Raw genomic sequence first — 22,213 nt, forward strand, 5'->3', positions numbered from 1 at the left:
AACCAGAATCTATCAAAATCACTGATTGAATTATGTGTGCAAAGAAAAGCAGTCCAAGAGACAACAGGCACCAGAGACAATTCAGAACTTTTGTCTTAGTGCTTCTTGACCTTTCTTGAGAGCAAGCTGGAAGAGTGCTCAGGTAAAATTTATAATTTTTAGAAATCCGTATTTGTGATTAGCTGGAATAGATCTAAAAGGAAAATTAACATTCTTTGGTAACAGCTTCCTATTATAGCAAACTTCTACAGCCATATCTGCTTGAAAAGTAGCATATTAGTTAATATAAACTAACTATAAATGCACTTAGGACAGTAAAACCAAAAGCTAACTTCATAAATATTAGGGCCAGTCACCAATATTCAGAGGCAAAGTTCTGTTTGTCAAGATAACTTATAAAATCTGACAGGTGCCATTCATAGCTCATTTCTTTTATTGTGAAGTTATGTCCCTACAGTTAAAATTCAGGCAACCAGCATTTTGCTATTTTAATGTCTTCTCAGTAATTATACAGAAGTAACAAGAAACATACAAACACCATCTCAAGGTAACCTGAGCCCTGAGTACTAGAAATCATGTGAAGCCAGGCCTGATTTGTGGCCAGAATTAATACTGGCTTCATGTCCATCCTGCGCAGCCAGGGAGTGATATCATGGGACATTTATTTATGGCTTGACTTGACTTGCTGCAGTGTAGGTACATTTGAGGGATTGCTGTGGTCTGTGACTTTATTACTGAATTATTGGTGGCTAATTATCACTTCTAAGTCAAGCATGAATGGCCATATATAAAAAGCAACACTGCTGTCATACATGTACACCTACGTGCCACGGAGATAGTTTGCAAATGCTGATATTTGAAACTGGCACATTACTCCCCTACTTTTAATTTCTCTTTCTTATATACATAAAAGTAACAGAAATACCAGCAATATAAACCCTTCTGAAATTTTAAGGAAATTTCACTAAATCTGAATTGTGGACAACTGAACCTTTGCTAGAAAAGAGACTTCACATTTCAGACACTGGGGTGAGATTAAACTGCTGCTAAACAAGAAAGGAACATCTGTATATTTATATATAAAAATCTGATATGGGAAAAGTGAAACATCACATGCATGCAGTCTTCACGAGCAGAACTGCAATTAAGTAACAAATGAGCTTCCACAAAAAAAAACAGCATTTTCTCTAGTGTTGATAGCAAAGGTGTACTATTTTGAAATGGGACACATTTCCATCTGTCTTTTACAGTAGTACAGCTTAGAAATAGTGGGAAGAAGTAGGAATTGCAAAACTTACCTGTGGTATAACTAAAATGATACTGAGGTGATGAACATGAACTGAACAGAAAATGAGGATGGGGGTTCAATAAAAATTTACAGCACGAACTCTGTAACTAGTCTAACATATCCAAGCAGCAACACACATAACTGGAGTGGAGAACGTTTTATGATGATGGTAGTCCCTGCATATTGAGGTTTCTGTACCTCGTCAATTGAAATGAGCTGCTGTTACTAAAATTCTCTTTACAGAAATATCTTCTCATTTCTTACTCTACATGTACAAAACAGATGAACATGCACAGACAAGAAGACTAGAAGATGGAAAATCTGGTAACAGCTATGTATAAACATAGTCATCCAAACTGCTGAATAAATAAGATCGGCTTAGAAAGCCCAGGGCTCTACAGAATACCTTTATGATAGGATATTCTCCCTTCAAGACCTCTTGTGTTTAGGAATAACTTTTATTTTATAGATATTGTTACAGTCTCTGGGCTGCTCTCTGGGCCTTTCCACTGACTACACAAGAGGCCTAGAGAAATTAGGTTCAGTATCTCCTTCCACATACAAATTAATTCTTACCTTCATCTTGGTTGCAGCATCATCTAGTGTTGTGACCTCATGGTCTTTGTGTTCTCCAAAAAGCTTGTCAATAGCAGATATTGGACATTTGCAGTGGTAACAATATGTGTCTGTTTGCGCTTTCTTTAGTTCTCTTTGTGGACTCTCAACTTGAGGAATGTTTGCCGTTGATTTTTCGGGATACATCACCACAAAGCCTGAATCTTCAAGTTCAACAGGTGTTCTTTGCTCTGGTTCATTAACAAATTCATAACTATCCCCAACATGCTCAAAAGAATCCCTGTCTTCAAATAATAGCTCCTCATGTGTGAATTCAGATGATATTTCATCTTGTAACAGTTCTTCTTGTGTAATCACATCATAGTCCATTGACTCAGCAAGATCTTCATAAGCATCAGGGTGCTGCTGCTGCTCTCTTTGCAAATCTGTCTTCTCTCTTTGCTGAACGGTAGGAACACATGAGATACTTTCCTGGGTATACTGATCATCTTCACTGTCTTCAACAGGAGTTCTGATATACGGGACATATTTTTCCATTTGAGGAACTGCTGTTACTTTGTGCTGTTCTTCCCACTTATTGCCAGCTTCCGGATGTGCAGCTCCCTGAGAATCGATTATTTGGCTATACTCTTGACTCATTTGCTCTGGCAATTCCTCAGTTGTTTCTACAGGTACATTTTCTTCTTCTCTTTGTTCAGTAGTATCACTTCTAGCACCTGAAAGAACTGCTTCTCTTCCAAAAGGAATGGCATGCATTGGTTTACAAATTGTTGCTTTAATGTCACTATCAACCTGGACTTTCTCTGTCTCCACAACACCCCTTTCTGGCAGAATCTCAGTTCCTAAAACACCAGCAGAGCTATACTTGTACTTGTCCTCATAACTCTGAACTGAAATTCCTCCACTAAAAGACTCATCCTCTGGTATCTGATCCTCCTGATGATCTAAGACCTTACCTGGAATTTCATCTTTAAGAATGTATTTTTCAAAATATATTCCTGTTCCATCATCTGTGTCTGAATTTCTACTAGGAAAAGATGCATTAGAATTTCCACTCTCCTCATCAGATGGAGTCTCACCCTTTGTCTTTTCTCCTACTGCTTCTGCATAGAGATCCTTGTACAAAAATGACAAAGCAGGTGGCTCTTCTAGAAGCTCTGGGTTAACAGCAGCAACTGATGTTGGAAAAAACAGAGATCGTTCTAGCACTCCTTCTTCTGAATCAAATAGTGGGGTTCCTGGTGACTTCCGTTCATCTTCTATATTTGTAACTCTTTTACTGCTAATGTCAATTGATTTCTGCAGAGGTAAAGATTCTGGAGCTGCTGCATAGGCCTGCATTTTGCTTTCTCCTTTTGCAGTACCATAAAAGACTTCATCCAGATCCTCAAGCAGGGAAAACTCCTCTTCCAAAGTATCTGCCTCTGTGCTTTCTTTAAAAGATGCGGCTTGTTCCACAGGTTCATTAGGATCTTCTGTCTCAGGAAATGATGAACTCAGTCTTTCAAAATGTGGCTTAACTGGGGATTTGTCATCAATCAAGGTGTACTTTTCAAAGTAATCCATATCAGCCATACCATTATCAGGATCCAATATCACATCAGTATTGCTTTCTGGCAACAGTGGACTTTCCTTTTGTGTTTCTTCAGTTTCCTCAGTGTCATCATTCTTGACCAATTCTTTTTGTTCGTGGGTTTCTGGCTTTCCCAACATTGAGCTGTCTGAAATTTCTGTGGTTGTTCCAGAAGCTAAGGCACTATGACTATCATGAGCTAATTTTCTTTTAAATGAAGGATTTGTTTCCAAGTATTCTAGTTTATCTGGCATGTGTTTACTTTCTTCTTGATCAACAGAAGAAATATGTGTAGGAGCATGAATATTGAGTATTTCATAACCTTCTGAAATTATATTAAATAGATCTTTTTGTTCAGTAGGTTCTGGCTCATGCTGAGTGTCTTCTACAGCACTCGCTTGTTCCACTTCTTCCTCTTCTCTTGTCACATAATGTTCAGGCACTTTAGACGTTTTGTCTACCTGTGGATGTTGCACTGCTTCCCTTTCTGTAGGGTTTCCAAACTTAGTTTCACTCTTTGGAACTTTGTCTGCACCTGGATTATCTGCTCTTGGAGACAGTAAATCATGTCTTTGCATTCTGTGACCAGTTTCTGAGGGTACTCTGTGGGAAATTTCACTGGACACTGAATCAGAAACTCTAAATGTATCTCCTTTATTGACGGCAGTGCCATGAACTGTAAGTTCTGCACAACTTCCAGCTGGGAATTGTTTTGATCCAAAGCCAGAAATTCCCTTCAGAGAAAGTTGAATTCCTTGCTTGTCTACTTCTGTAGCTCGAATAGGATGAATTGAACGAGCTTTCACCTCTTCTGCCAGCCAGCTAGCCAAATCAAAAGATGGAATGTCTGTACTTGGCTTTTCATCAGAATTAGAGCAGACAGACTTTGACTCTGCTGAAGAGAGTCTGTCCTGTTCACCAGAAGAATGCTGAATTTTGTGTGTCACAGCTTCATAAACAAGATCTGGTGAAACAGCTCCCATTTGCTCTAAGGATGTATACTTCTGTTCTGCCAAATAGGGTTGCATTACATGTCTTTCCTCTTCTTTTTTTGTTTGGTTTCCAGATGTACCTACTATTTTAGATAGAGATAATGAAATATTTTTTTTCTCTTTATCACCAGTGAAAGACACAGATACTGACTTTTCAGATGAAGTATGAAAAGGAACAAATGAATCTGAGGATATTGGTTGCTGGTCTGCTACAGCAGTCACCTTTGACTCTGTGCTCATCAATGACGGCACCTTCTGCACATCAGGTTGTATTTCTTGCTTATCCTGGTTGGCAGTGAATGTGGGGTGACTTCTTAGCTGCTCTGATGACAAGTATTCTGTGAGGTTTTGCTCGTCTTGTTCTTGTGTGTGCAACAGGGACTTATCCCCCATCTGTGCTATATTCAAGCTTGCTGTTTTAGGTGAATATAGCTGATCTTTTTGCAATTCTGTTTCATCATGTGGTGGAATTACATATCTACTCTCTGATTGTGCAGACTGGGGAGTAACCAGCAGCATGCTCTGCCTTTCGTGTTCAGCTAGGGAGCACTTGGCAACCAAATACTCAGAGGTAGGTTTTGAATAAGGTGGAATTTCTTGCTGACATGTTTCATCAACTGAATAAAATGGAACTGAAGGTTCAGTCTCCAGTTTTGAAGGTACGGTTAAATACTCTTGACCTTGTACAGTTTCTGTTTTATCTGTAGAGTATGACGTATTTAATTGCTCAGATTCTAATTGTTTAGTTGTGTGGAAGTAATGTGGAGTCTGTTCTCTCTCTGCTTCAGATGTAATTATATGTTCAGCTTCTGAATATGCAGCCATATGCAAATGTGGATGAATTCTTGTATTCTCCACTTCTTTTCTTGCAGAGAACAAACTTGACACAGGCTGTGCAGTTTCTGACTGCTCTGTTTTATAATGGGTGTGAGATAAATCTAAGTGCTCAGGGGACATGCCTCCAGCTACAGGTGAAGACTTCAGCCTTCTTTCCATTTTTGTTTTAGAAACAGAATGTGAAACACCCAGAGGAACAGACACGGATTTTTCAGTAGGAGATGAATAGGGTTGAATTTTTGGGCTTGCTGCTTCCTCAGTGGAAAAGGATAAATCTTGTTCAGTTTCCCACTGAGTAGTTAGAGATGAAGTAGTCCCAGTGTCCCCCTTCTCTGAATGTCCTGCTCTCAATAGAGCCATTTCATGTTTTTCTGCTTGTTCAGTAGAGGTTGAAAAAGGTTGTTCAAACTTTGGTTGTGCAGTTTCCTGCTCCCCAGTCCTGCCAAGGGTATAAAATACAGAAGGTGTTTCTGGTTGCTCTGCTTCAACAACAGAGTACTGCAAATTAACACACTGCTCTTCAGGATGGGCCCCATCCTTTTGCTCTGTTTCACCCATGAAGTATGGTGTCTCTGGATGTTCCATCTGGGCAGCCTGTGGCTGCTCTGCTTTGCCATAGGAGTACATTAAACTCGATGGTTTCACTCCATGAGTTTCTAGTTTGCCAAGAGAATATGACAATTCTGGACATTTTAATTTCATTTGTTCTCTTTGCAACTGGTCTGCTTTTCCCATAGAATATGAAAAATCAGAAGGCACAAACCCTTCTTCTGCAGTTTCCTGTATTTCTGTTTTACCAAGCAGATGTGATACACCTGGCTGCATTGAGTCTAACTGTGAAGTTAGTTCCTGCTTTTCTTCACCATGTGAGTGCAAAATGGAAGGCTGGGCCATTGCTTTTTCCTCCAGTTTGCCAAAAGAATCCAAAACCTCTGGCTGTTGCAGTACTATTTGGGCTGGTTGTGAGATTTCTGACCTGTCACTTGTATAGGATAAATCCATTTCTTCCAGTTCTGGTTGTACTATTCCATGGTGCTCTTTTTGGCCAATGGAATGTGACAAATCTGTATAGTTTGATTTCTGATATGTAGCTTCCTCTTCTATTTCTCTAACTGGATAAGATAGCTGTTTATGTTGCAACTCTGACAACATCATTTCTTGTTCTGTTTTGCCGGAAGAATACTGCAAAGATCTATGTTCCAGTTCACCTCGCACAGTTTGTATTTCATCTGCTTTACCAAGGGCATATGTTAAATCTTGGTGTCCTATGTCTAGTTTTGTCCTTTCTTGTGACAGTGGTTTACAAACGGAATATGGTAAACTGGGAAGTTCCTGCTCTGGATGTGCCACTCCATGTTGCTCTGTTTTTACAATGGGATGGGGTGTTACAGTCTGCTCTGATTCCCATTGCATAGCCTGTGGCTGCTCTACTTTGGCAATAGAACGTGACAAACCTGGATGTTCAACCTCTGGTCGTGCTGTTCCTTGCCGCTGTGTTTTACCAGGTGAATGTAGCAAGTCCTGATGTTCTGTTTCCACTTGAACAGTTTGTGCTCGCTCTGTCTTGCCAGGGCAAGATGATAAATCTGCTTGTCCCAACACAAGCTGTGGTGTTTCTTTTCTCTGTGGTTTATCAGTAGAGTATGATAAACCTGAATGCTCCAACTCTTGTTTTGCCATTTCTTGTTGCTCTTTTTTGCTAAACGAATGCAAGACGTCCAGGAGCTCCCCTACCACTGAGGCCCTTTCTGGTTGCTCCACTGTTCTACTTGACAATGTTGGCTGTTCTAAGTTTAGTCGTGCTTTTTCCTCTGGGTGTAATGTATGGCTTTCCCTCTCCTGTTTGAAATCCAGTTGTGCACTTTGCTTTTCTTTTCTAATGGAAGAGGACAAATCAGGCTGTAGTGCTTTGGCCATGGCATCTGAGACATCTGGATGTTCAGGGTCTAGTGCAGCAGCCCATGATTGCTTTGTTTTGACAGTAGAATGCAACAAATCAAGTTCTTCCAACTCTGGTTGTATTGCTTTATGAGGTTCTGCTGTGCCAACAGAGAATGACAAATCTGCATATTCTGATTCTGCTTGTGAATTTTGTAGTCCTTCTGTTTTCTGAACAGAGTACTGCAACTCAGAGCGTTCTGCCTGCATTCCTGCACTTTCCCATTGCCCTTTGCTGAGAGATGATGAAAAATCACCTGGCTTTTCCAGCTCTGGTTGAACTCCTTCTTGTTGCTGTAAAGCACCAGTGGAATGTGATAAATCTGGACATTCCAAATCCAGCTTGGCAATTTGAGTTTGCTGTGTTTCACCAACTGAGCATGATAAATCCATTATTTCTGTCTCTGGCTGCATAACTTCATGGTGTTCTAATCCGCCAGCAGATAAATCTGAATGAATTGATTTCTTATGTGGCGTTTCTTGTTCTGCCTCACTAACGGAATAAGATAACTGTGAATGTCCCAGTTCTGGCTTTGCTTTCTCTCCTTGTTTGAAAGAATGGAAGAAGCTTGACTGCTCCTCTTGAGCAGCTTGTGCTCGCTCTGTTTTGCCAGGCCAAGATGATAAGTCTGGTTTTCCTATCCCCAGTTGTGTATTTTTTTCTGGCTGTGTTTTATCAATGGAATATGATAAATCAGGATGCTCCAGCTCTGGTTTTGCCATTCCTTTTTGTTTTTCTTTTCCACTGTCAGGTGATACACATGGAACTCCTTGCTTCTCTTTTGCAGGTGGTGGATGCTCTGTTCTGCTGACAGACTGCACCTCATCAGGGTGTTCCAAGTCTGTATGTGCCATGTCTTGCTGTCCCACTTTGTCAGCAGGGGATGTCAAGACTCTGTGGCCCAGCTCCAGCTGAGCAGGTGGATGTAGCTCTGTTTTGTCATGGACATGCAACACATCAAATTGTTCCACTTCCAGTTGTGTTATTTCTTCTACTTTCCTGAGGGAGCATGATAGACTAGGATGTTCAGGTTTCAATTCTGTAGTTTTCAGTTCTCCTTTGAAAACTGAATAAAGCAAGTCAGGATGTCCCTGCCCTGGCTCTGCTGTTTCTTCTTGTTCTACCGAACATTCTCGTTGGCCCACAGAATGGGCCAAATGTGAAATATCCACTTCTGACTGAACCATTTTCTGTTCAGGTTTTCCAAGGGAGTAAGTTAAACCCACTTGCTCTGATTCTAGTTGCACCTCTGATTTATCCAGAGGATGTATCACATCAGCATGTTCTGTCCCTGGCAAGGTCATTTTATCAACTGGCCTGTCAGTGGGAAATGATACACCTGATTGTTCCAAGTCCTCTTGGGCACATTTTAATTGTTGCATGTTGCCAGGAGAATATGAAAGCTTTTCTTGCTGTAACTGTTGTTTTGGGGTTTGCTGATGCTTTTCTCTGTCAACAGAAATTTTTCTGTGTTTCTGATCCAAAAGTATTGCTTCTGGTTTGTTTGCCTCATTGGTGAAATGTGACAAGTCAGTTTGTCTCACTTCTGATTGTGCAGTTTCTGGCTTCTCAACTTTGCTGAGGGAATACGTCAAACCTGGATGTTTTGTGTCGATTTGTGCAATTCCTGGTAAAGCTCTTTTTCTGGCCACTTTAGGCAAATCTTTACATTTTGACTCAAACTCTTGAGTTGATTGTTCTGCAGATTCACCAAAGGAAAATGATATATCTGGATGTTTTGAGTCCAACTGTACGGTTTCTTGCTGTTTTTCTTCACCAACGGAACGTGACAAATTTGTGTATTTAGATTCCACCTCCATGGCTTCATCTTGTGCTCCATTCAGGGTTTCTGGAGAATCTAAATACTCTGATTCTTGTTGCATTTCTCCCATGGAGTGTAGTTCTGACTCCTGCTGTATGGCATCATATGATTTCACTTCAGCCGTGGTACATGAAAAATCTGGATGTTCCATCACCAGTGGTGCAGTTTCTTGTTGCTTCGAACTAAATGGCAAAGTTGGATGTTTAAACTTTTTTTGTTGTTTAGGTCTGTGAGAGGAATATGACAAATCTGGATATTCTGAACTCACTTCCATTTCCAGTGGAGACTCTTTTCCACTGGAAGAGGGCAACAATGTTTGCTTCAGCTCTGGATGTGTTATTTCATCTTGTTCCATTTTCCCAGTAAAACATGAAAGAAGTGGTTGCTTTGATTTGCATTGTGTCACCTCCTCCTGCATGCCTGTACTTACATAAAATGTCTGTTCTGGGTATGCTGGCTTCATTTGCATTTCTTCTTGCATTAGTTCACTGAAAGTATATGGCAGAGGACATGCTAACTCTGGCTGAGCTGTTTCTTGCTGTGCCAAATCCATTTGGTCTATGTCTTGTGAATCTGCTTTCCCCCAGGTTTCTGACAAATCTGAATGCTGCAATTCCATTTGTGTAGCTTTTGGTTGGGCTTCTTCCAGCTCTTCCAGCTCTCTGTGTTCTGTCTTTTCTTGTTCCATTTTTCCAAAGGAATAAGATGTATCTGACTGCGCCAAACCCAGTGGTGATGTTCCCTGTTGCTTACTGTCAGAAGCAGAATAGGAAGGAAATAAATCCTTCTGCTCCAGCTGTGCCATTTCCCCAGAATTTGGTCTGTCAATTGAACATGAGGAGTATAATGATCCTGAATCTATTCCTTCTTGCACTATGTCTCCAGTGGTGAATGACAGGTCCCTGTTTTCTGAGGGTAGTACATTTTCATTTTGCTCTCCTTCACTAATGGAACTTGGCCACCCTGGACCTTCTAAGTCTTTGTGGACAGCTTCCAGTGCTGCTTCTCCCTGGGAATATGGGACATCTGCATGTTTCAGCCTTGGTTGCAATAATTCCTGTTCTGTTTTGTCAGTGGAATATGAAGTACCTGCCCCTTCTGCCCTCAGCTGTGAAGTTTTATGCTGTTGTTCTTTTGTAGTAGAATATGACACAATTGGATGCTCTGACTGAGCAAGTTGAGTAGTTTCTCCTTGTACTGCCTTACCAAGTGAGTACAGTGTACCTCCAAGTTGTGAATCCTGCTGTAGAGGCTGCAACTGTTCTCCTTTGTCACCAAAATGTGAGGAAAGAGAACTGTCCAAATCTACTTGTGCCAATGCTTGATGCTTTGTTTTATCCATGGGATATGGTAAATTTGAATGCCCTGTTTTCAGATGCCCCATTTGCTGCTTCTCAGCTCCTCCAGTGGAATCGTATATATCTGGATGTACTGAGTCAAGTTCTGTAGTGTTTTCTTTCTCTGCTTCTCCCCTCAAACACGATAAAACTGAAGGTTCCAGCTCAAGTTTTGCTGTTTTTTCTTGTTCTGCTTCTTCAGGGTAGTAAGACTCTGGGTGTTCTAGTTCAATAGGAACAGATTTTGGCCTTTCTGTTTCTTCCTTGTAAAAGGAAAAGTCCTGATGTTCTGTCTCCAGTTGTGCACTCTCTGATTCCTCTGTTTCTTCTCTGGAAAATGAAAGGTCTGGATGCTCCAGCTGTGCACTCCCTGATTCCACCATTTCTTCTCTGGAATATGAAAAGTCTGGCTGCACCATCTTATGTTGAGCATTCTCCAATTCTTCTGTTTCTTCGCTGGAAAAAGAGAAGCCTGGCTGCTCCATCTCCAGCTGTGCACTCTCCAATTCCTCTGTGTCTTCCCTGGAAAATGAAAAGTCTGGATGCTCCAGCTGTGCACTCTCTGATTCCACCATTTCTTCTCTGGAATATGAAAAGTCTGGCTGCTCCATCTTATATTGAACATTCTCCAATTCTTCTGTTTCTTCCCTGGAAAAAGAGAAGTCTGGCTGCTCCATCTCCAGCTGTGCACTCCCTGATTCCACCATTTCTTCCCTGGTATAAGAAAGACCTGGATACTCTGTGTCCAGCTGTGTACTCTCCGATTCCAGCATTTCTTCCTGGGAATATGAAAGACCTGGATGATCTGTCTTATGTTGTGCACTCTCTGATTCTTCTGTGTCTTCCTTGGAAAGAGAGATGTCTGGCTGCTCCGTCTCTAGCTGTGCACTTTCCAATTCCTCAGTTTCTTCTCTGGAATATGAAATATATGGCTGCTCATCTTCCTGCTGTTCACTCTCTGATTCCACCATTTCTTCTTGGGAATATGAAAAATCTGGATGCGCCATTTTATGTTGTGCACTCTCTGGTTCTTCTGTGTCTTCTTTGGAAAGAGAGGAGTCTGGCTGCTCTGTCTCCAGCTGTACACACTCTGATTCCTCCATTTCTTCTCTGGAGTATGAGAAATCTGGATGCTCCATCTTATGTTGTGCACTCTCCATTTCCTCTGTTTCTTCCCTGGAAATAGAGATGTCTGGCTGCTCCATCTCCAGCTGTGCACCCTCCAATTCCTCTGTTTCTTCCCTGGAATATGAAAAATCTGGCTGCTCCATCTCCAGCTGTGCACTCTCTGATTCCTCCATTTCTTCTCTGGAATATGAAAAATCTGGATGCTCTGTCTTATGTTGTGCACTCTCCATTTCCTCTGTTTCTTCCCTGGAAATAGAGATATCTGGCTGCTCCATCTCCAGCTGTGCACTCTCTGATTCCTCCATTTCTTCTCTGGAATATGAAAAATCTGGATGCTCTGTCTTATGTTGTGCACTCTCCATTTCCTCTGTTTCTTCCCTGGAAATAGAGATATCTGGCTGCTCCATCTCCAGCTGTGCACTCTCCAGTTCTTCTGTGTCATCCTTGGAATAAGAAAAGCCTGGATGCTCTGTTTCCAGTTTTACACTCTCTGATTCCAGCATTTCTTCACTGGAGTATGAGATGTCTGGATTCTCCATCTCCATTTGTGCACTCTCTGCTTGATTGTTTACTTCAGTGGAAACAACAGGGTGCTCCATATCTACTGCTTTATTCACAACGGAACTTTTCTGGGTTTCTTGTTTTTCTGTGCGAACAGCATAGGAAATGCCAAGATATTTGGAATCTATCTTTTCAGGAATATGTGATTTTAGTTTAACTCCTTCATCCTCTGTTATCTGAGTAGAGAAATCTTGTTCTGACTCTGTTTGCTTCTGTAAGTGAACATTTTGCATTTCTGGTATTGGGGTCCTTTGACTCTCCATTTTTTTAACGGAATCCAATGGACCTGAAAGATCAGTTTTTGACTGTGCAGTTGCTGACGAGTGACTCTCAGTTTCTTTCTTCTCTGTTTCATCTACAGAATGTGGTAAAAGCACATGTTCAGACTCTGATTGTGCACTCTCCGATGACTGAGGAATAATATCCTCCTGTCTTGTTTCAGATAGAGTGGAATATCTGAATTTAGCTGATGGAGAACTAGGTAAGTAAGACTGAACTGCTGACTTCTGTATTTCCTTCTCAGGATGTTCTGATGCTGATGCTGTAGGCAAAACAGGTTCAGTGCTTTGTCTATCTGCTGAATCAGGCTGTGGTGCTGAACTTGCCTGGGTTTCCTGCTCCTTTGGTTCATTCAGAAGATCTGATGCTGTCAGCAGTGATTGCTCTGTTTTCTTTTTTGCAGTTTCAGCTGAAGGAATCAGCACTTGTTTCTCTGATTTGTCATCAGACTCTAATGCAATGGATGTCGACTGCTCTGTTATTGCCATTTTGGCCACCGGTGAATAGGAGAAACTTTGCTGCTTCCTTGCTTCTTCAGGAGGGCAGGACTTCACTGACTGTCCTGGTACCTCATCTGGAGTCTCCAGTAGAGACTGTCTGTCTGTTCTTTCTTTATGCTGAAGAGTTGTTTTTTCAGCAGAGCTTGAAAATTTGCTTGGTGTATTCATTTTAGTAGGTTTAATATTTTTAACTGAAATATCATCTTTATTAGTACGTTGTTTTTCAAGATGTGTTGCTGAAGAATAGCTTTGACTTGGATATGTTGCAGATTGCTGCCTTTGATTCCTTCTTCTTTCTGATGGTGTTTCAAGATTTCTGCTTATCCTCTGGAAAGGTTTTGGATGTGTTGCTTCTGAAAATGTACTGAACTGATGCAATCTTTCTTTTACTGATGTATCTAGGAACTGTTCAGAATCTCCTGAAACTGAGCTCTTTCTTTGGATTCTAGTTTTCTCTAGTGTTTCAGGGGCTGGCCCAGTTCCTCCAAAAATGGAGTTGAACAGCTGAATTCTAGCTTTTACTGGTCCTCCAAGGATCGGTCCTACTTTTCTCAGTCTGCTTTCTCTAAATATGGATCTTATTGGAGCACGTTTTACTGGTTCTTCTGCAATGTTCTCCAGATCTTCTTTGTCATCCAACATTTCCTCATCTGTATCTCGTGTTTCCATCTGTTCAACATTTAACACTGAGCCTTGCACATCTCCTAGAACAGTTCTTGGTTCTTGTCTCTGCATTCCAGAAGAGTCACGTTTTTTGTTGCCCTGGCCTCCTTTGAGAGTTGTAGGCAATGGCACCCTATTTGAAGGTTTACGCTTCCTTTTCCTAACAATTTTACCTTCATCCATGATAAAGATAACTTTTCCTGGAGGAGAACCTACTGGTGAACTTTCCATACTGTAAAGATCAGAAGTTGTACTAGTTTCTGAGGTCCAGGGAGTAGAACATCTGCTCGAGCTGGTTTCCCAGGTTATTCCACTATCTTCACTTTGAACTGTTACCATAGAAAAGGAGGGGTTATTCATGATGTACTGCAGCTTGGGTTTCACATCTTCACTTTGGATAAGATCTTTTAAACTGAAGAAGAAAAAAAAAAAAAAAAAGAAAGAAAAAAAAAGGAAAAAAATGCCATAAAATCACATAACATCAAATTACTGCTATGAAATCCAGTGCACTAAAACAACAATGTTTTTTAAACTTTCAAAAATACTGCATGTGCATATATTTTGAAACACAAGCAGAAGCGAAGTCATATTTCATCTGACGAATGTACTTTAGAAGCATTTTTCTAAGTGTGCATGTTGCAAGGTTAGTTCACCAAAGGAGAGGTGTTTAAATGCTCTTGACAATGCAGGAAAAGCAGTCTTTGATCAGGCCTTGATTTGCCAGTGTGAGATTGAATGGATTCTGGGGTTATTCTCCAGTGCCTGATTATCTCACAGTATAATTTAAACCTAGCACTAAACATTTATAAGATACTGTCAATATTTTAATAGCATCCACATTTGCTTTGATATAATGTGCAAAGGAGTAGCAAATCTGGCTCGTTACTGTCTTCACCTATGTTTCACTGTATAAGCACTCTACATATTTAACAAAGTAATTTAGAATATGTTCAACAATTTAAATATTCTGAAATAACAGTGTTTTATAAAGCTAACTTTAAACCTTATGATATGCATGTGACAGTACACTGTCACATGCTGCAATTAAATCTCATCTTAGTTTAAGAAAAAATGAAGAAATGTTTTCTGAGAAGCTTTGGAAAAAAAACAGTCTTAGGTGTAAGAACGTAAAAAACAGCAAAAGCAATTATAAGACATTGAAACATGGTGCTATTTAAAAAAAAATATCTTACTAGGGTTGCAACACTTACTTTGAAAAAGCATAGAAAAAGCGATCATAACACTCAACCCCCATACTCCTGGAGTAGGTAGAAGTTCATTGGGGGAAATTGTGTTAGTAGCTGAGGGAAAGAAATGCAGGGTGCCTGCTGGCAGAGGTGGAGGCTTCAGCAGAGCAAAGCTGGTGAAGGAGGGGTGACCTCGGTCACTCCCACAGAAGAGTGCAAAACTATGGCTACACAAAGCCCTCTGTAGCACTTTGTATGTGATTCGGATAGAGTGCTTCACAAATGTGAAGAAATCTGGCTCCTGACCACGGGCTCTGAGCTGCAGCACCTGACTCACCGAGTGCTGCAAGTGATGACCCAGCTACGACCAGAAGGGTGCCCAAGGCAAGGGGAACACAGGTGTGGAGCTCTCAGCACTGCTCTGCAGGGTGCTGAGCAAATGCCAGGAGGCGAAGGTCTCTGAGGGAGGAGAAAAGGCAATTCTGCAGAGCCATCATCTCTCCATCAAGTGAACTTTGCAAACCATAAAGAATTCGTAAAGGTCACTCAGCAAAACTGCTCAGTACCTGCCAGAAGGTTAAAAAAAAAAAAAAAATCTAATACTGCTAATACCTCCAGCACTGCTGGTGTTACCTTTCCCTAACTTTTGCTCCTAAAAGGTAAAAGTACAGCACAAGAGCTGCCCTGGGCTGGCCCATGCTGAGGTTCATGCAAACTGTGTCCTATCTCTGATGTGTTTGGTGCTAACCAAAGACTGAAGTCACCCATGGGACACAGCCTGACCAGGCAGTGGTGGGACAACACATTGTTTAAGTCCAGTGACAGGACTTAAAGACAGTTGTGGTGACTGGGTTGGCCTGAAAGTTGTGCTTAGTAGGACAGCTTGGAGTCATGCCCAGAGTCTAAGTCTGACAGTACAATGACAAATAATCGTGTCTTAGCCAAAAACAAACAAACAAAACACCACCAAACCAAACTAAACCAAAACCAAACCAAAACAAAACATAATGCAATGCCCAGCCCACAAACCAAAGCAAAACCAAACTAAAACAGCAGCATAGACAGCTGATTACCTGCCTAGGTGTGGTACTCCCTAGCAAGGCTAGCTTCATAGGTAGGATTTATAGTGTGGAAGAACAGACAAAGCAAACAAAACCTGCATCAATTTTGCTGCTACCTCTTCCTTTGCCTGTTTCATGATTTGGTATTGGGTTGACTTGGGCATAGCATAAGCAAATAAATAAATAAAATCCATAGCATTAGTACTAAGGAAGTACATTCAGGTCCTATCTGAGTCCACAATAACAGAAGCCTAATCTTTTTATAGATTTTTCAACTTCTGAATAGCCCTCATATATTTTTTAACCTTCTCCTCTGCACTGGTGTTATTAAATAAAATCCCACACAGAATAGAGCAGCTCTCCCACTTCATCTAGTATTAGTTATTAAGAACAGGCTGCCCTGGCCCTGCCTATGCGAAGAGCTTCAATTATTCAAGTCATCCTCTGTTTTCCAAAGTTGCAGTCACAGTCCATCTTCCTCTGCAGCGCAACGAGCTGCTGCTTTATATTTTTAAGCCAGAATGAAAGACATACAATTTAAGCTTTTTCATCCAACATACTTCCAAATGCTCCTCTAGTTCTCTGTAGAATTTGTATGCTGTACAGCAGTAGGCTTCTAGTCACTGGAAGTGTCTGCCATTGCAAAAAGACATTCCCAATGTTCCAGGTGCATAAATAGAGATGTGAAAGTGCTGACATCCAGGGACATCAGACAACGTTGCTTTTTTCCAAACAGACATTTCACACCCAATCTTGTTGGCAAACCAGCCAGTCTGTTATTTCCACGCTAGGACATTGGCTCAAAACTTTTATAGTTCTTGAAGACACCAACAATCTGTTTTGTGCTTCCTGTTGTAATAGCCCAAACCCCAGAGATTTCTTATCTTCTTCTGCTTCTCACAGTCTCCTGCCTCTCACCACAACTTGCATGCTGTGCCTGCTGGGATTTCAGATTTCTAGCCCAGCGTGGCAGGCTGAGCTCATGCTCCCTTGCGTATGATGCTGGGGAGGACTTTTCACCTCCCTAGATGCCAGGATGTCCCTGTACGTCCTGGATGTCAAGCTGTGGCAGTGGCCTGCACAGGCAAGGTCTCTCATTTCCTAAAGTCTCCTACCACAACTCCGCAGCACAGCGCAAGGAGAAAAAAATTGGTTAGGCCAACTTCCCATCCTAGCTGAAAGAAACATGTTCTTTTTCTGTGATTTTGTTCTGCGCATTCCTGCAGTCTCTGCCTTCACCATGCTGCCCCTTTCGCCCTACAGCAATCTGTATGCTCAACTGTGTCTCCCTATTGCTCTGCATTTCCTAGGGCAATAGATCATCCTTTTCCTTCTGCAGGGTAAGAGAATTAGGAACTACCAGAAACTCATTATTTTAAACCCAGCCTTTCATGTATTAGCCTACTGTTAACTTCATATCTTCCTGTGGAATGACTACTTCATGTAAAAATGAGAAGGGGGAAAAAAAAAAGGAAAATAGGGGGAGTGGGAAATGGAATTTCCAGAACTCCATGACTTTCTCCCCATTAACTGGCCTTCTTAGGTCATCACTAAATAGATAAAAAGAGTCCCACACCCATTCCAGCTACCTGGAAACACACATAAATTGACTGCAGAGCCCTTATAACATAAGCCCTGCCTTATGTTATAAGACACATCCTGAGACCTTCCCTTTCTGCAAAAGGAAATCAGTTGGGAAAGTTATGAGAGGCAGAACTGTGCTGCAGCTGCTCAAGTGTCACATAGCGGTTAGAGGCTCAGGTATTCTAGCAGGTACACAAATCACTTGGGTGCTATCTTCCCACAACAAGACTGTAATCTCACAGTTACCAGCACAAAAATTAAGATCTACTCATATTTGCTGTTTGCCTTAAAATATAAAACAAGCGCTTTGAAAATATTTTTGCTATTTAAACGATTTATTCTACATGGAACTAGGAAAAAAAAAATAAATAAAGACATCTGTCAAGAGCCATTAGTCTCAGACAGCAAAATGCCCAAAGGCAAGAAAATATTGCATGAACCTTCCGAAGATGCATGGGTTATTTATACTGACCAGGATGTGATGCCTTACACCAGCTTTATATTGGGTTCTGATGTCGTGTGTTAGTCTCACTACTTGCATAACAAACTGTGATAGGAAACCAAATTGTTTACAGATTACATTACAAAGCTTAGTAAAACCTGAACTTTTCTGCTTTATGTGCAGGCATCATAATTCTTGGGCAAGCCATAAGCTCTGCTGCAACTTTATGCATTTTTTTAACACTCTAAAGAGACTTATGAATTACTTGGTGCATTTCCAACAGGAAAGCACTTTCTATCAGGGAAGAATAATTTTCTTAGTCCTCAGAAGTGCTCTCAGTAACCCATGGGGGTCTGATAGCTGGCTGGCGTTTTACCTGTGCTATGGAAGGGAAACAAAACCAAACCTTTACCCTGGCCTGCCATCAGAGCCCTGTACACAGACACCTGCTCGTTGCTCAGGCAGCTGGTGGGGATTAACAAGACGCAGAAGCCAGGCTTCTCTGCTGGAAGGGGCATGCATGAAAAAAGCTGCAGCAAAAACTATGCCCAGCTCCATAACTTCTGCAAAGGAACACATGTGGAAGTGGTGCAGGTCAGCCAGGGCTTGTACAGTGACGTGAAGGGAGCAGGGGAACACCGAGACTCTTCTGCTTCACTCCCTGAAGCACTTCCCGACCTTGGGCCAGCCGTTGTGTTGCATAACTCTTTTATAAAATAGGAATGAGAATTTGCGTGCTCGAAAGATGGAAATAGAAGGAGCCAATGGGGAACTTCCCACTGACTGCAATGTTGCACAATCAGGTGCCATTCAACTGCATGTAAAGGAGGAACACAAAAACGGCAGAGAGCTTGGGGCTGTTAAAAATAAATCAGTGACGACAGGGGCCAGGACAGGCTGTCTTCAGCCAAGTTTGCATATTGGTTACATCTCCTCTCAGCTACGTTTTCAAAACACCAGAAAATTATGTTCTGCATGGGGGCTTTAAAAAATGTTTGTCAACCAATAACTATCTTACAGACTCAGTGAGTACATGGAAGGGGCTTCGTCCTGCTGTTCTTGCTTAGCCAGTACTTCCCAGGAATTTTGCCCAGGCAGTGAGCATAGCAGAAGGCTTTAAACTCTACTAGCACATTGACATTTGCAATAGCAAAATTTAAGCTGTTAAAGAATCCATTTTATTTAATTTTAATAAGCTATTTCTGAATGCCCAGTGCAGTTAATGTATGTGCCAAAACCAAAATTTTGCATCTCAATTACCCTAATTAAACTAATCAAATGGAGTTATATACTCAGTTACCACTGGGCACAGCTGTTAAAGAACTCACTGGTAGGCTCTGATCTCTCTTATTAGTAGATGGTTAAGGGTAGGTATGAACTCTGGAATTTGTAATATAACTGACTGCTAAAGGGAATTATTTCTGTGGTTTAATTAAGCATTGCAATGCAACGCCTGAGCTTTGGTTGCAGAGGCTGCTAGCCAGCAGCAAGTCACAGCTGTGGGGAGCTGCAAACAGGCACCTGAGGAGAAGTCGTCCTCCCATCGTGAGCAGTAAATAACTGCAGTGTTACATACAGGCATGTATTTCCATTCCTTTAATGGAAAAGTTAGCCATTCCTACTCTTGCTGTGTTCTACAATTTGAGTTTTATTATTAGCCATTTAATTGCAGATAGCATTAAAAAAGAATCCAGGCTGTTGTGTTTTAGCTGTCTGCAGTGAGTAGCTCCAGCTTCAGCTGGTTTTCTTGTCAGGTTACAGCTATGCGCAGGTGTAAATACCATTTATAGTCACGTAACCCCTCTCACTGCCTGTGTGGACCTGAGTAAACGTCTCCCTTGGGAGAAAAGCAGCATTACCTACAGGAGGCATCCCCCCCTTTCTGGAAAACTGGCTCTTCATTCTCAGAGCACAGAACTTTCCCAGCTCTCCTGAGCTACGTTTCCCTGTTTAAATTTCACTCCTGCAGGACTCAGGGTGGTTTAGGCTGCACAGATGCTGCCCCACCACCTCTCTTCGGCCACCTCTTTCTCTCCTGGTGAAGCTCAGTGAAAATGAGAAATGTTTTGCATTTTCATACTCAGAGCAGTTTCTAAATGCAGGATGGCTCCACAGCACTTTGGTTTTAGGTCCTGTATGACCAAAATTTCATATAAATGTTCTTTCTGAAAATATCTTAAACAGTCAACGGTGATGTTATCGGTTCTTCCTGAAGTATGCACCCTGAACTGGTTGGCTTTGCTCCAGAAACCTTGCAGCCTGGTACAAAGGAGTGGCTTCTCTGTCTCTTTATGAAAGCAACAGCGTTTGCATGGCCAAAGATGACGTTAGGGTGAGTTGAGCTGCAGACGCCCCCACATGCAGTGTGGGACCAACACCCCACATTGTGTGCTGGGCCAAGTTCCCTCTTCTTATTTTCCTCACAGCAGAAACACAGTGTTAGGAAAAACAAACAAACAAACAAACAAACAAACAAAACCACAGCTTCCACGTAAGAGTTAAAAAAATCAAAAAATCAAAAAATCAAATGACACCTCATTCCACTCCACAAATCTCCTGAGATCTCCTGTTAGTGGAGTGTGTAGAACAAGTTTTACTTTTTTGAGAAACAAAATGACTGATGAGGGAGGGACGGGAGCGAAGGCAGAAAAAAGGAACAAATTTAACTGCACCATTATCATATTTGACCGTTTTCTCTCCGACAGGCAAATCTCCAGCACGTCTCAGATCGAAATGTGACAAAGAGTCAGCCAGAAAGGGAGGAGCAGAGGGAGATGGCACTTGAGCTGGCATGCCGGAGGCTCTTTAAATAGAAAAGCTTTCAGGGAACTCAGAGCCGGCGCTTGCTGCACAAAACCTAATTACGGCCATCCCCACCCAAAACACCCCCCACCTCATATCTGCAGCAGCCAAAGAGCCCCTGCAGGGGTGGGAAGGGGGAAGAGGAACTGAACCGGGCCCAGGCCCAAACCTTCACCTCCACAGGGCAGTGCTGTCAGGCGAGGCCGCCAGCAGCCCCCACAGGGGAGGCAGTACCTGTTACTCAGCTCCTCTGCTTCCTCTGGGTCCACGGCCTCCTCCTCCTCTTCTTCCTCCTCTTCTTCCTCCTCCTCCTCCTCTTCCTCTTCTTCTTCATCCTCTATGAAGGAGGAGGTCTCGGATGCCCGGTCACACTCGGCGCCACGGTACCCCTCCATGCCCTTTCTAGCTCAGGCCCTCGACGGTGATTTTTACCCCCGACCCTGTCCTCCCCAGGGTTGCCTGAAGCAACTGTCATCCCCAGCAGCTCTCGCTTCTCCTGACTCAGGGCAGTCTTTAAATAGAGGCAGTGAAGTTGCAGCACCGACTCGCTGCCGGTCCCACCCCGGGTCCTAGCACCAACCGGGTGCCAGGGCACGTGGCAGCGGCCGCCTGGCCGCACGCCGCCCCAGAGGCAAAGGCCACCACGGGCTGGGGAACGGGGCCCAAGCCCCGGCCAAGCTGCTCCAAGTGGGTCTGGTTAAAGAGCTGGAGTGGGGGGAGGCACAAACAAAGCGAGTGTTTTCTCCTGCCCCTGCAAAAAAAGGCGCTTTTGGCATGCCCAAATGCTATTTCCAGCGTGGAGCCCAGCTGGGGACATGTGGTGGCTCAAGGCAAGACCTCCTGGAGCTAGAGAGGTCACAGGAGATTACCCAGGGGGTGACTTGGATGTGCACCTTTAGTAATTAATGCTGTGCTCTGAGGGGTATCGGGTGCACTGCTGATTTCAACAACATGTAGGGCATATGTTTGAACCCCGAAATCAACTGATGTATTAAATCCCAGGGCATCTCAAGTATCTTTTTCCGGTGGACTAGAACTGATACTAATTTAAAGCAAAACCAAATCGTATTACCATGAAGAGTTAACGTCAAGCCCCATTTGTCCTTTAACATTCTGCATTTTCACTCAGAAGCCTGTGGTTTTCACAAACAGAATGGAAGCACTTCCAAATCACTAGCCAAAAAAAGTCTTTAAAAATAATAAAAATGAAGTGAAATCAAATAAAACAAAAATAAAATAAAGTAAAATAAAATAAAATAAAATAAAATAAAATAAAATAAAATAAAATAAAATAAAATAAAATAAAATAAAATAAAATAAAATAAAAATGAAAGAGGGAGAGAAAAGCATCTATGCTCAGATTCTAACTGAAGAACTTCCAAATTATTTCAGGTATATACAATGTTTGTACACCCAGCACAACTCTAATCTCAGTAATTTTAGTTCTAAGACAGTTGTCAAGCAATCAGCGAACTCTTCCTAGTGTTTTAAGTACAGAAACACCCAAGCAGGTATTTCTAAGTACAAGATCTTTCTGCAGTGCTAAATTAAAACTTTACTGTCAAATTCACCTGATGTAAAATACTTCCTAAACAGCATGTGTGTATAAAAGCAATCTGTTCTCCTGACCAACCCACTGACA

General features: G+C 41.9%; 1 protein-coding gene across 1 annotated transcript in view; it reads right to left on the reverse strand.

Annotated features, from left to right (window-relative positions):
• Positions 1-21,042, reverse strand: part of CMYA5 (cardiomyopathy associated 5) — a 46,066-nt gene extending 25,024 nt beyond the window's left edge. Inside the window, exons 1-2 of the mRNA XM_082783449.1 lie at positions 20,806-21,042; positions 1,865-13,907 (exon numbers count right to left, since the gene is read on the reverse strand). Coding sequence (XP_082639575.1) covers positions 1,865-13,907; positions 20,806-20,966 — 12,204 coding nt within the window. The 5' untranslated portion in view covers positions 20,967-21,042. The remainder of the gene's footprint in view (positions 1-1,864; positions 13,908-20,805) is intronic.
• Positions 21,043-22,213: the final 1,171 nt, after the last annotated feature.

This window comes from Aythya marila (genome assembly GCF_965140915.1).
Source record: "Aythya marila genome assembly, chromosome: Z".
Lineage (NCBI taxonomy): Eukaryota > Metazoa > Chordata > Aves > Anseriformes > Anatidae > Aythya > Aythya marila.